This window comes from Chenopodium album, chromosome 22 (genome assembly GCF_948465745.1).
Source record: "Chenopodium album chromosome 22, dcCheAlbu1.1, whole genome shotgun sequence".
Taxonomy (NCBI): Eukaryota; Viridiplantae; Streptophyta; class Magnoliopsida; order Caryophyllales; family Amaranthaceae; genus Chenopodium; species Chenopodium album.
The window spans coordinates 29,396,791-29,411,767 of record NC_137855.1 but is presented as its reverse complement, the minus strand read 5'-3'; the positions used below and the strand labels follow the sequence as shown (position 1 = coordinate 29,411,767).

At 33.9% G+C, this 14,977-nt stretch overlaps 1 protein-coding gene across 1 annotated transcript in view; it reads right to left on the bottom strand.

Annotated features, from left to right (window-relative positions):
• Positions 1-8,583: 8,583 nt before the first annotated feature.
• Positions 8,584-14,977, bottom strand: part of LOC145606003 (calcium-transporting ATPase 3, endoplasmic reticulum-type-like) — a 36,659-nt gene continuing 30,265 nt past the window's right edge. The window contains exons 28-35 of the mRNA XM_081662067.1: positions 13,627-13,728; positions 13,005-13,059; positions 12,745-12,830; positions 11,863-12,011; positions 10,827-10,932; positions 10,678-10,731; positions 9,850-9,898; positions 8,584-9,054 (exon numbers count right to left, since the gene is read on the bottom strand). Coding sequence (XP_081518193.1) covers positions 8,987-9,054; positions 9,850-9,898; positions 10,678-10,731; positions 10,827-10,932; positions 11,863-12,011; positions 12,745-12,830; positions 13,005-13,059; positions 13,627-13,728 — 669 coding nt within the window. The 3' untranslated portion in view covers positions 8,584-8,986. The remainder of the gene's footprint in view (positions 9,055-9,849; positions 9,899-10,677; positions 10,732-10,826; positions 10,933-11,862; positions 12,012-12,744; positions 12,831-13,004; positions 13,060-13,626; positions 13,729-14,977) is intronic.

Here is a 14,977-nt window from a genome sequence, read left to right as displayed (position 1 = left end):
TAACGAATAAGTTATGGCCAAAATACTAAACTGAGCCTAAACCGAACCTAAGTCCACTTTACCTACGACCCAATGATCATGGGGAGGGTCCAAAGAATTTAGTCCCATTCCTAAACAAATTAGGATTAATTAGAGCATCTCCAATGGCAAGCTACAATGCTTTGTAGCTTGCTTTTCCACATAAATTTCTAAGCTACAACACTTTTTAAGCAACAACTTGTTTCAATGGTAAGCCACAACATATTGTAGTTTGCAAAAAAATAAAGTTTTAAAAAAATAATAGATAATTATACACATGTTCCAATATGAATGGAGATTATTTGTCTCTTTTTCAATCAAGCATGTAGCTTGGTTGGGCTACAATTGCTAGCATGTTGCTCAATTTTTTATTCTCCAATGGTAAGCATGTAGCTAGGAACTTTATTTAAATTGCGAGCAAGTCCTTATAATTGAACCATTGGAGATGCTCTTAAAAGCTTCTATAAGTTTCTATAAAATCTTAATTATCCTTTTTGAAAAGATAAGATTAAATAGTTTGAAATTAAATAAAACTTCTCTTTTTGAAAGTTCTAATTCTATTCGAATTGAGAGACGTTCAAAGATAGTCAGATATTATTTTCGTGATTCATAGTTTTTAACCAAATCTTAAATGGTTGGATAGTCCTTGAAATTATTTTTCCAATGATTATAATATTAATTCCGAGATATAACGAAAAAGATATAAAAGAAATACGAAACTCTATCCAAAACTGACACGGTCTTACTATTTCGGTTACATCTTTTATTCTACAAAATATTTTAATCTGATTCTAATTGGGTTGGAAAGTATTCTTCAAGATCTTTTCAACGACATATTATTTATCTTATTCCAATTTTTGGATCAAAAGATATGATACAAACAAAAACTGCAAAAATTGCTGTCTATCGAGTTTTATTCCGATTAAATTCGGATTTTATCTTAATTCTTCGACCCTTCTTTTTTCATTATAAATAGAGGCCATATCACCCCTTTTTCAATTATCAACAAGCTTGATCACCAAATCATTCTCTATTCCTCTCTTATACACAAAAATAATTCTTTCTTTTCTTTCTCTTGCTCTAGCCTAAACCCTAGCCACCATATTCTTCCATAATACATCTTTCCATAATTCATGATGTAGCAATTCAAGGAAACGCGGAAAGTGAGTAAATAATCACTTAATTATTCTTATTGATAGTATCAAGATTGGGGTTATTATTTGATTTGACTAACGCTATTATTGTTGAATTGCTTCCAATATTAATGTTGGTTTTATTATATTTATTATGATCACCATATTGCATGTTAAAGGGAATATAGGGGTGTTCAAAAATACCCGACCCGACTGACCCGACCCGATGTCCCGACAACCCGAGAAAAAATATTCTCTTGTAATTGAAAATCACAACTAATAAGATAATTTGGACGACCTGACAAGGGAATAAACGCGTCGTCAATTGTCTATCCCTAGATCAAATACAATTTATACAACCTAAACAAACCTAATACGAGTATAAGGCAAGCATAGGGGTCGAACCACAGAGAACGGTTAAACACCACCAAATGTTATCAACAATTAAGCTAGTCCGGAATAGGAGATAAATAAACTAAAGTCTAAAAATGCTAAAACAATGAAATAAAACATTAAGGGAAATGGTTTAGGTATAGCACTCACTTGAACATAAACAAAAGCATAGAAATTGAATTAACTATGAACTAAACATGCTCAAATATCGAAATAAAAGATCCAATCTAGCCGCCTTCCGGGGTCAATTGGCTTCTCCCAACATAGCCTTTATGTTTCCACATTAGAACCATATACTAGGAGGTACTATTAAATAACAATCGATAATAATGAACCTTAACTAAGACAACTTCCGTTCCTTGTTAGCAAAGATTCACCTTTAATCAACCAACAATGTGCACTTGCAAGAAGATTAAAGAATATCAAGCATATAAAGACTTTAATTACAAATAAATCAACTCTAAACCTAGAACATGCTCAAGATCCAACTACACCACAACCATCCCCTTAATGGGGAAATTACTCACTAATCATGATAATAACAAGATTAATTAACAAATAACCAAGAATCAACATGATTAACAAGTAATACCAACAACTAAAACAATAATAAAAATAAAGCAATAAAAATAGAGGAGAGAGAGTTAGAGATTCTCATTGATTGAAGATGTAAATTAATAGAAAAGATGATCAATTTCTTCTTCAAAATCCAAGTTCAATAATGGTGAAACCCTCACTTTCTCTCTCTAAACTACCCTAACCCTAAACTAAACCTAGAGAGAGAAGCTCTCCTAAAAACTAATTAGAGAGTAGAATAAAATGGATGATTCAAAAGTTCCTTCTAATTACCCCAAAAATGGGTATATATACTAAGCTAATAAAAATAAGAAAAATAAAATAAAGAAAACAAAGAAAATAAAAAGAAATAAAGAGAAAGGAAATAAAAGGAAATAAGAAAAGGAAAATAAAAAGAACAAAGAAAATAAAAGAAAAAGAAATAAAAATAATCCCACAATTCTCCCAAAACCGTCAGCCCTTTCCCCTTCCTTCGCATTTGGCTGCTCTGAACTCCATTGAAGCGCATCACCATCTCAACCGTTCATCAACCATTGATAACAATAATCAACGGTAATCAAGCAATTATCACTCAATCACCAGCCGTTCGATTAATGGAAGGAATCACAACCGCACAAATTCATTAATCCGTACAATCTCACACGCGAAACTCGGAGCGGCCGCTCATACTCATCGGAGCGTCCGCTCTGATCTTCTGCCTCAAATTGGTGAAATTGAACCAAGAATGGAGCGGCCGCTTCAGAGGAGTGAGCGTCCGCTCTGAAGGGTATTGAAATTGAGGCTGAATTAGAGCTTGCGGCTGGTGGCTGTTATAACACCCCAATAATTCTCTCTTTAAACCTGTGAGTACCCTGAACAATATCCAAGAGAATTACTGGCGTGTTACCGCCACGTGTTCAAACGTTAAGGCTTTATCGGAAAATAGCAGCGGAAAAACTAACTCAGTTATAAATAAGTTTCAAAACCAATAAACAAACCGGATTAAGTGTTACAAGTTGGAACCATTAAGGCCCTTATTCAAAATCCAAACTAGAAGAAGAAGTATAAAAATAAATCCGAGTTTAAATAAATCCAAACTCATGAAAAGAAATAAACTGCGAACAATAACCAACTCTTCACTCAAAATCCCACAACCCTGATGCGGATGTTACATGTGTAAGAACTTGTGGTTAATCTGCTCCCCAATATTACAAGTGTAAAAAAATTGGATCGTCACAGGGTCATTGAAAGGCGAAGGCCATGACCAAAGAAAGACACACACAAAAGCACGCAAACAGCAAAGCTGAGTACATATGAGCTGCGAAATAAAATAAGAAATCCCTAACATGCTACTAATAATCAATCATCATACATCTTTAAATTGTAGACTCAACACACGACTCAACTATCAATTTTTTTAAGACTTCACTAGTTAATAGTAGCTAACTCATTTCAATTTATTCATTGGATTAAGCAATAGACAAGGTTGTCCAACCCATGCTCCATTTGGAACATCAATAAAGAAAATCCCATGCCTCCTTTCGGAAACATCAATAAACATCCAACGACCACGGGCGCGACTCCGTGACCGTAGTTAGTATGAGATCTCACCTAACTCCTAGTTTTGAAAAGTATTTGAAATAAGAGACTCGCAGATCAGACGGCCTCGAGAAAAGTACACGGCTAATACCCCGTGTACCCCAACCCCTGATTGTCATTACTCCAGAAGTGCACCAATCCAGAGTTTTATTGCTCATCCATCTTGCACTTTACGTGATTTACAGGTTTAGACTTGGTGATGACTCATAACAATACAATCAATCCAATATCAATTCAATCAAGTAAAACAACTTTCCAATTTTATTTCTTGATTTATTAGTGACAAGCAACATTTATTATTTATTCCTTTAACTACCTCGGTGTATAAACACCTTGAGTGCATAGGGCACCCCAAAACCTTAACCTCGTCTTATAAGACTTGAATTCTTCTTTTACTCATCCTATTTCAGTAATCATGAATGAGTAATAAATAAACCATTCCACATACTTACATACCTTTGCCTCTAATTGCACCTTGCAAAGTTAATACATAAATAATATTTGCCAAGTAAAATAGTACACATCATTCGAAATTCACAATGTATAACCAAACAGTTATTCCCAGTCTTCTCTATACATGCTACTAAGTTCTCGTTTCATTCCTAAACATGCTTCTAAAGGCAAGGTTTCGTAACTCGTACGTATCTTGAGTAAACGAATTTGGTTGGCCACTTAACCAACTAGAATTCACCTCCTATAAAGACCTCTCCTAAACCAAACAATAAGATTTCAATCAATACTCAAACAACCAAATTTACAGCAATACTAACTTACTTTACCTTCAAAATCCAATTAAACAGCACTTTTAAACCTTCCCTTTTATTATAATCAAAAGCTTATATATAGTTCCTTATATTTCCTTCATAAAAACCTTAAAATACACCTTTATACATAAAATTACAGTATACTTAAGCTACTAAGAAAATCTGAAAATTTAGCTTGTTATTATCTTTTGGAAAATCAACACTCTACGCTTGAATAAATATCAAAGTAGTAGCTTAATAAAATGTGTAGAGACATAAATACGTCTTATTTGATACTAAGATAATACAATTCATATCACAAAGTCTGAAATTTAATTAAAAAAAACTTTAAATTTGAAACTTTATTAGCAACCCATTAACATAGTTCAATTAGAATAGCCAAGTAGTATAAATAGAACTCTAAAAATATGATTTAGGATAGTTTAAACCCAAAAAAATACATATTTTATAATCTGAAAATTAGTTTTAATAGATAAAAATATAATTTTAACATAATATATACACTATATGCTTAAGAAACTTGACTAACACATTTTAAGCCCTAAAATCATGAAAAACCAAGGCTTAAACCCTTAATTCTTAAATTAAACCAAATCTGAAATTTTATTTCATAAAATAAACATGATAAACTTATAAATTTATACTCTTTTATAATTCATATACATAAATTAAACCATAATTATAACAATTCAAAATAAAAACCTAATAAAGATTATAACTTTAAACAATTTAACAAAAGAGAAGAAAGAAGGAGGGAGGAGAAGAGGCAAACTGTTGTTGGTGTACGGTGGTGGTATGCTGGCGGTGCGGCAGAAGGTGGACGCCGGTGGTGGACTAGAGGCGGCAGCAGGTGGTGGTGATGGTCACCGAATTTTCTTTTTTTTTTTTTCTTTTTTTTTTTTGCTGTTCGTGAATAAAGGGGAAAGCAGAGGAAGATTTTTTTGAGGTTTCTTTGCTTATGTACGTAGAGTAGAATAAGTAAGGGGTTTGGGGGGTTTTTTTTTATTAAATATGGGCTTGGTGATTAGCTAGTTCTAATAAGAGATATGACTAAGATTATAGTATTGGACTTAAGGTGAGTGAGTTTTTTTTTAAAAAAAAAATAGGCTTAGTAAATAATGGGTTGGTCTTTCACAATCACTCATGATTAAAATATGGGTAGAGAAATGATTTAATAAAATACTTTTATTAACTTTATAAATATTAAATTAATTTGCTTATATCATAGTAAAATAAATTATGTAAATAAATAATCGAAACTAAACATTCACATAAATATGTTAAAATATATTTATAAATTTCATAAAATACGGGAGATTACAGTTGTTCTGATTGGAGGCCGCTGCTATGTCGGGCTTTGTGGGCGGTGGTTTTGGCGGCTGACGGTGGTTCAGTGGAGAGGTCGGAGCTGCTATAATTAATGGTTGGTGGTGCTGTGAGGGTGGCTGCTGTTGGTGGGTGCGTGAGTGATTGTGAGTGACGATGGAGCTGCTGTTGTTGTTGGTGTTGCGCGAGTGATGATGTGTGTGGTGTTTGCGGGGTTGCAGGCTGGAGGTATGCTGTGGTTGATTGTGGTGGCGAAGGAGCAGGGGGTTGTGATGGTGGCTGTTACGGGGTGTTGGTGAGGGGCTGCTGTGATTGTTATTGTTGTTGGGGCTGCTAGGTGTTTGGAACAGGGGAGATGGAGCAGGGGAATTGGTGTTTAGTTGGTGTGGTGGAGGATAGGAGATGGTGGGGTGAAGGTTAAGGTGGGCAGCATGCTTGTGAAATGGGCATTTGGCGTTTGACTCAAATTGGAACCCGAACTCACTTGACATGAATCCCGAACCCCTACACACAAAACCGAAGGAAGGAATTAGTATAAATAAAGAAAAATAAATAAAATGGAAATAAATAAAATGAAAATAAATAAAGGACGAAATAAAACAAAGCCACGACAAATAAAATAAAATAAATAAAATAGAAATAAATAGAATAAAATAGAAAATAAGAGACATAAAACTAAACTAAAAATAATTAAAACTACGCAAGCAAATAAAATAAAGTAAAATACGAAAATAGACTAAAACTAATAAAATAAAGAAAATAAACTAAAACACTCCAAAATTACCAAAATAAACTAGAAACTTTATTAAAGAGAAAACAAGAGAATAAAAGGAAAAATAAGGGAAAATAAACACGAAAATAACCTAAACACTACCCCTAGGAGTGATATAAATGTCACTTATCACGACCGATTTAGGTTCCTTTAATCTTGTTATTTAATTAAAGTGATAAAAAATGTTTTAAAATTATATGTTGCATTAATATTCAACCAATTTAGCATAATAATAGTTTGGAGCGAATTGAATCTTTGTTTGCATGCCTTTGAGATCGTAGGAATACTTTTCACTATAAGAATCGAGTAGTTGTCAATACGGGCGAATGTGACTCCATGACTCACTTCGTACCATCATTCCCGATCCTCCTTTCGTGGTTCAAAATAGAGCTGTCAATTAGGGTATTTAAGTCGGGTTCAGAACGGGTTAAATCAGGTCTCGGGTTAAATCAGGATCAGGTTATGTCGAGTCAATCTAGCTTTCAGATCAGGTTCGTGTTCGGGTTCGGGCCGGGTCAATTTCAGTTCAAGTTATAACAGGTCGTTCACCTTTTTGGATATAGGTCGGGGTTCAATTCAAGTCAAATTTAGATCGGGGTTCAATTTCAGGTTCGGGTTGTGTTGAGTCGGGTTTGGATGGGTTAATACAGTAATAAGATGGTACATTCGGGTTCGGGTTAGTGTTGAGTCGGATTTTGGTTCAAGTTTAATTCTAATAAATATCGACGTGGTCAAGTTGAACTATATAATTACGCTTCCATAATTTAATCTAGCATCATCAAGATTTTACTAAACCTATATACGAGTAATGGAGATCAAAAGGTATATAAGCTGAATAAAAGATTTTATTAAATTGGATTGAGGGTTTACAAAATTATACCAGTATATAAGCTGAATAAAAGGTATATATAAAATTTTATTAAACCTTCCATGATTCGGTACAGGTTTTAATTGGATCGGGTACTAGTTCGGGTTCGGATTGTTTTCGGGTCGGATTAAATCGGTTGACGGTTACTGGTTCAGGTCATAAAGTATTAGATCAAACTGGTGTTCGGTCAAGATCAGGTCAGGTTGAGGTCGGGTTATAGGTTACTAGTTTCACCCCATTGTTCGAGTACAGATTGGGTTCAGATCATTGTCGGTTCAGGTCGAGTATTCGGGTCGGGTCAGCTTTTGACAACTGAACCCATATGGAGTTAGTAAACTCATGGAGTATGAATGTGGTGTAACCTTCACGGGTCAATCGTTGTTGCCTATCATTGTCTCTTATTCGTGGTTGCCTTTAATGATTCGTGAACGGTTTACAAGTTCCTTACAAACTTGTTGGCTACTCCCTACTTTCCTTGTCCCTGATCGTTGTCCCTAATCGTATATGTCAATTCCCACTTCCTATGAGTGCCAAACATATTCACCACATGCTTTTACGTAGGCGCACTTCGAAAAACGCCTACACATGGTAACCTTGTTATAACAAGTCATTGACTTAGGGTTGACCAATTGGGACTATTGGAGGCAAACACATAAGCACATTAAATAGTTGAGATTATTAGATGATAAACCATAGTTTGGATATTAAGTAATAAGAGTTGGAATTATTAAAATTAAACCGCTTATATTGGAATTATTAAAATGTATTTTTCCAACACTTCAAATAAAAAGAAAATACAAGTTTATCTCCTTGCTAAACAAAATATGTTTATCAAATGATAAAAATGTAAATTAATCAAACTTTTGGTCATATATGAATCTCACAGTTTTGATTTATTTTCCGAAATGTCATGATAATTGACAAAAATGTAAATAAACCAATAAATATTTGGTCAAATATGAGTCCCACTGTTTTGATTTATTTCCCAAAATGTCATGATGAATCGACAAAATTGTTAATTTATTTATGATTTTGCCATTTGATATCAAAGAGATAAATTGGGTCATCCTCTTTTTTATTTATTTTTTTATTTCATATGATTTATCCTGTGCAATCCAAACACCTCCTCTATATATTTCAGTTATCTTATTGATCTTCAGTAGTAATTAAAAGTACACTATTAGTAATCATATTTAGATTAATTGCACAAGTATGAATACCTACGCTACATACTTTACAAGAACAGGATACAAATTTTGATATCAAAATTCTTTGTAATTGTGGCCTGGTATACACAAAAAGAGAGTTCTGTATTATGTTCAGTGTTCAAATTCCCTCATACCTTTCAATCTTTCATTCAGCTCAGCTGACAGCTTGGTGCAAGCATATAGCGAAGTTTAAGAATCATAGGCAGTAAAATTTCTTTTTCATGTTGTAGATGACCTGATGACAACAGTCATTTACTGGAAGGTGCCGCACAGAAGCTGAAGGCCAGACAGCAAGCATTGTTCTGTAACACAATAAAGCATGGAGTGCTTGGGCTCATAGCCGCCGTCAATTACTTATCACGCATTTCTCTTTTGGGAAGCAAATCAGTTTTCCAGAACCGTATCCTTAACCTTATGCCTGTAGACAATGAAACTATGAGTAAATGCTTCTGCAAACTACATAATTACATTACTTTCATTTTTCAGCAATTAAAATCTGATTAAGTTCTTAGAAATTGTGAAGCCTACCATAGATTTCAAGGACATAAGAAATATTTGGAATAAAAATAAGAAATTCAATTCTGAATGTGGTGTTCTTTACTTAGAGAGACTCGATATTCAAGTGAGAGTTTCATTGATGTAAGATACAAAAGATATTTCCTTAAAATAAGTTAGGAGTGAACAATAAAATGGAGACAAAATTCCAGCCAACCATTCTTGAGACAAGGCACATCTTACACTAACAAATATCTAGATGCCTTGGTGATACTTGTCCATTCTGATAATATTCATAAACAAAGCAAACACATATACATGACTTTGGCTGTATGGTATGATATTCATTTTTTGTCAGATATTACTACCAGAGTACATCAGAAATTTATTAAAAAAAAAAAGTGTAAGATTTGGAGTCAAAAGAAAAAGTACTCCAACCATTCCGATTTACTGTCATATAAAGCAATTTACTAGATCTCACTTGATTAAAAGAAATTAATAATTACCGTGTATTGATACCTTAAACAAAAATATATTCACGAACTTTTAAGATGACAAATAATATGAAACTTAAATGGTCTGTTAATTTGGTGTGGAGTACATCTTAACCATATCATGCATTATCACAAAGAGAATAAATCTGGACCCTATCAATCATAATTTAAGATTCTAGAAAAAAAAAAAAAGAAACTGTTTACTCAGGGCGCAAGAGCAATACCTCTTGAATTTCTGGATAAGAATTTGAGCAGTTCATCAATTAAAATTACCTACAGCCAGTATAAAATGCACTTTCAATCAATCAATCAATCAAAGCCTTAATCCCAAAAGTGGGGTCGGCTAACATGAACCAAATTTGATTATTCCGTGTAGTCATCAACATAAATCTTTCTCCTCCATCCCTTACGATCCAAAACTTCATCCTCACGTAAATCCATGCACTTCATATCCTTCCTCACTCCTTCCAACCAAGTCTCTTGCATCCCTTATGAGTATAAAATGCACTTTAAAATTCATTAAATAGCTAAAATGAGATTATCAAATTGATTTTGGCAGATAAGTGAAAGTTGACTGTAATACAGTCTCTTGCACAACCAGTGCACATTATATGTATTTGTACACCAAGCATACTATTGTATGAGAATCCACTGACTATAATTAATGCAAAACTAGGCTTGGTGCACACAGGGTAACTTTAATAGTCACTTTAAAAAGAAGTGAACAGTAACTTTACTAAGTTATACATGGGTAGAAATGGAATTGGAACAGATGGAGCATCACCCCCTTAAGTCTCTTGGCTTACCCTTACCCAGACAGGTAAAAAAAAAAAAACTGTAAAGAAAGAAAACTGTCCTATTTTGCATAATGAATGCTGGTTTACTTCATTTGGCGAAGATGCGTCATGAAAAGTTCGTATTTTGCCAGCTCCACCCCCGCCCCCCCCCCCCCCCCCTACTTGGTAAAGACCATAGGTAAAAAGCCTAAAAACCGAACGTGTCAACATCTCAGAACAATTGAAAATCTTTTATAGAGAATTTAGATGGCTAACCGGAAATGATAGATACAAAACAACTTTCCATTCAGTCCAAGATAGTGCTGTCACCTGAGATTAAGCAAAAATTGGTTACAACATGCAGCATCAGCAAAGAGAACAAACCAATCGATGCAAATAACAGTAGTGAATTGTTAACGACTTACAGAGAACAGAGCTGATAATGGTTGAACATACAAAATTAGTATGTGAAGAAGCATGGTCAATATGATAGAACCTACCAGCCACAAGTTAGTCCAGGGAGGTATAACACTGAACAAGAAACCAAATCATAACGATTAGTCACCATAAAATTGTCCACAGTCTGACAATAATTACAAGGGTAGTTACCATCTAATAATCACAATACAAGTGTTAACATTTAATATAATGGCAGCAACTGGTGAATAATCTTTAAAAATGCAAAAAACGTATTTACAAAGCCATATTGCTGGATGTCCCCCCCCGCCCCCCAACCCTCCTCTCCTCTTCAACTATGTTTTCTCTCCCACCAATTAAATTTACACATGATTGGGCCTCCAGTAGAGTTAGATTAATACATATAAACAAAGAGGATCCCGAAGCTCAATAGCTATTATGGTTCAAAGGGGAGATAAGATGAGAAATAGATCAATTATGAATACCACATGATAAGAAAACAATTAGAAGTTTAGAACCTCCAATATTCTTTTGAGTCTTGACAATATATATTCAGACAATCTGATCTTTGTTTTCATGAGGGTGATTAGGATGAAAAGCAATAACAGAATCTTTTAAAGACTTTGTAACATATCTTCAGGAGAGGAAGAGTTGAGTATTCAGTGTCTCTTTTGATACATACTCAAATTCTCTTCTTTGATAATTTCCACAACACAGAGTGAAATATGTAACAACATTTGTTTCCAAAGGGGTACTGGATCTCCCTCTTTATAACTATTCCCCCCCCATCACCCCCCCCCCCCTCTCTCTCTGGAATTTTTATAATAAGATCCACAGCATTGAAAGACCAGAAACACAAACGGTGAAAAAGAATAAAACTGTGATAATATTTCTTATGTACATGATATAATTTAGAATGATAACAACAGCAACAAGTATAGGGTTTTTTTTTTTTTTTTTTTTTTTTTTTTTTTTTTTTTTTTTTGGGGGGGGGGGGGGATAAAATATAGAAAAAAAAAAAAAAAACTTAAACTAGATACTTACAGAAGAGATTGATTTTCACACAGGTTATTTAGTGCATTGAACATCTCTACCACAACAAGTACTGTCATTGAAACAGTAGATGGATGCTGATCATCAAATATGCTGCATGGATACGTTGTCTGCCTCATATGGCAGGTGTCAAAGTTCATCTGGTACAGGAAAGAGGCATCATCATGATCCCAAAAAAGAGCACAAGTGAAACCAGCAAGAATAATAACGTAGACCGGAATATTATAACTGGTTATGTTGCACATAGTAACAGGGGAAAAAAAAACGAAAAAAACAAAACTGAGATACATTATGGAGTGAATAAATATTGTTCATTTATTGATTGATTGGATAATACAGAAATTGTACACCTAAGCTATTAGCACTACAATAAATATGTGTGTAGGTCAGAGAGATCTATCCTCATGTGAAAGCTATAACAAAACTTCTTCAGTGAGTAAAAGTTCACAGATTAGGTTTTGTAATAATCGGGGCTTTTTTTTCATAGTTGAAATTTATGTTTTATCAAGCAATTAATTGGGAGATACTGCGCCATTTGACCGTTAAATCCTCAATAAGTTGTATATTTAAATTTGTTTTGGTTCTTCCTCTTGTTTTCATCTCAGATTCTCGAATCTAAACAAGAAGCAGGCAAGATCCCTCGCCAAAGGCAGCCTGAGGCACGCACCTAGGCTCACCTAATGGACTGCACTGCGCCCAGACACTGGCCAAGCTAATTTACCAGGCGGCATGACTCGCCTAGCGCCTAGGGTCACCACACTGTGTAAATCTAAGCTTCAGTTACCAAAGAAAACTGGTTCACCAGTAGAAGCATTAACACAGTCCACAAGAGAGATTGTACAGTAAAAGAAAATAGGTATCAAAGACGCTTACCAGTTCACTGTACGGAAGCCTGGGTCCGGTATCAGCATAGACAAACCACCATATGAAACCCGCAACAGTGGCAAGGCCGACATACGCTGTGATAAATATAGAAGGGAAATAGGTTACAAAACTATTTCCTCTTTATCAAGAATCAAAGATAAACTTCCAAAAGAGTTGTGAGAGCCATATATCTACACAATCAACCCAGACCTCCACATTTCCCCACAGCTGACTAACGCATGTAAGCATAGATGATGAAAAAAAATTACCTCCAATGACTACATAACGGAAAAACAACCAGCCACTAACAACTGCTTCACCAACCTGCAGGTTTGACAATATAATACACCCACTTCAGAGCAATGCATAATTGACAATACAAAACATTATGGCTGGACAATGGAAGAAAGATTTTTTTTTTTCCATAAACGGACATTCAAACAACATGAGAATTGACTGTCATATAAAATTTTCAGTGGAAAGAACAGGAATAATATGTATCCAACTTTTTGTCTACATTCCTTTTGTCTACATTATGTCAGCTTAAACTGGTCTTTAAACTCAATGGTCAAGAACAAAGAATTAAAGGATTTGTTCTTGAACTCAAAGGAATCAGTTCAGCCTCTTCAAGCCTATGGTATAATAATTTATACCCGAAGTTCCTTTGCAGTCCTTGTTTTAGATATCGGTTACTACGTGACGTTGGAGTCACAAAGTATTATTTTGTATTCATGGATAAACAGCCACTGGTACTACCAAGCAATCTTGATATAAACTTTTCCAACCAAGGAATGACAGAAATTGGGAACTCATTAACAAGGATTCTGTCTCAGAGGATTTATTAACAGGGATTTTTACTAGGCTTTTAGATCATCAAACCAGCACATTTACCTTACGTGGTTTGGATTTCATCACGTCTGAGTCTTGTTTGTTGAAACCTATAGCAGTTGCAGGTAACCCATCAGTAACCAAATTAACCCATAGCAACTGAACCTGAGATTTAAAAAGTAATAGATGTTAAATTCAATGTGCATAACAACGTATGGATCTAAGAGTCTTCAATAATCGGCAACCCAAAGCCACAATTACAGAAGAGTTAAGACCAATGTTAGCAAGAAATTGTGCAATTTGTAATATCAAATATTTAAATAAAATCTAATATATTTTACAAAAAAAGATTAAACACTAGAATTGAGATAGGACAATCTTGATCTAAAGAATGAAAAAAAAAAAAAAAAAAAAAAAGACTTTTTCAGCTTTTTTAATTAACACATCACACATATTACTATCATTTATCATCAATTGTCATATATTTCAGATTTATTCTCATCAGTAGTCCAAAAACCAGGAAAATGAACAGCACTGTCATCAACAGAATGGAGATATTAAATTTTCAAAGGCCTTTGCAAAGGCTCTAATTTGATTCCCATTTGATAAGAAGGGACTTAATTTTTCAATAGTATTCATACTAAGTAACAAAGAAAACCAAAGTCTAGAATATAGAAGCCAAAACAAACCCATTAAACTCAAATGGGCCCACATCAATGAGCTCGTCAAGAGTTAAAAAGAGATTGCTGATTAGCACGTATAAGCATATTAGTTATAATGAGAAAAATGATAAGCAATTCGAGTAAGAATTAGAAGATAAATGATGAACTCATTGGGATATTTTTAAGAATCTTCTACTTGGAGTTGATTGATTAATTACTTGATTCTTCGTTCTTTTTTTTTTTTTTCTTTTTTTAAATATATATGTTTAAAACCAGAAATATTCTGTTATTTTCAATTCCATGTCAGATATTTGAGTTATTAAGAAAAGTTTTACAATTGTTTATCAAATATATATACTCCGAGCAAAATATACTAGTCTACTATGGTCTATAAAATATATATACTCCAAGCAAATTATCCCACTATTGTCTATCAAATATATATACTCAAAGCAGAATATCCTACTATGATTTATCAAATATAAATACTCCGAGCAAAATATCCTACTACAATCTTAAACAAGTGAGAATCCCACCAACAACTGCTAGCAAGGTTGACCCACAAGCAAGCCAACAAAACAGTCCCAAATTGTCTTTGATGTAATACTTTGAAGGCATAAACACCAAAATATATACAATGCATCCCTAGAAGAAACATTTCCCCAAATCTTTATTTCCAAATTGGAGCATGATCTTGATTAACATTAACATAAGCTCAATGCCTAACTTGCGTCGGATGGATGAGGTAAAAT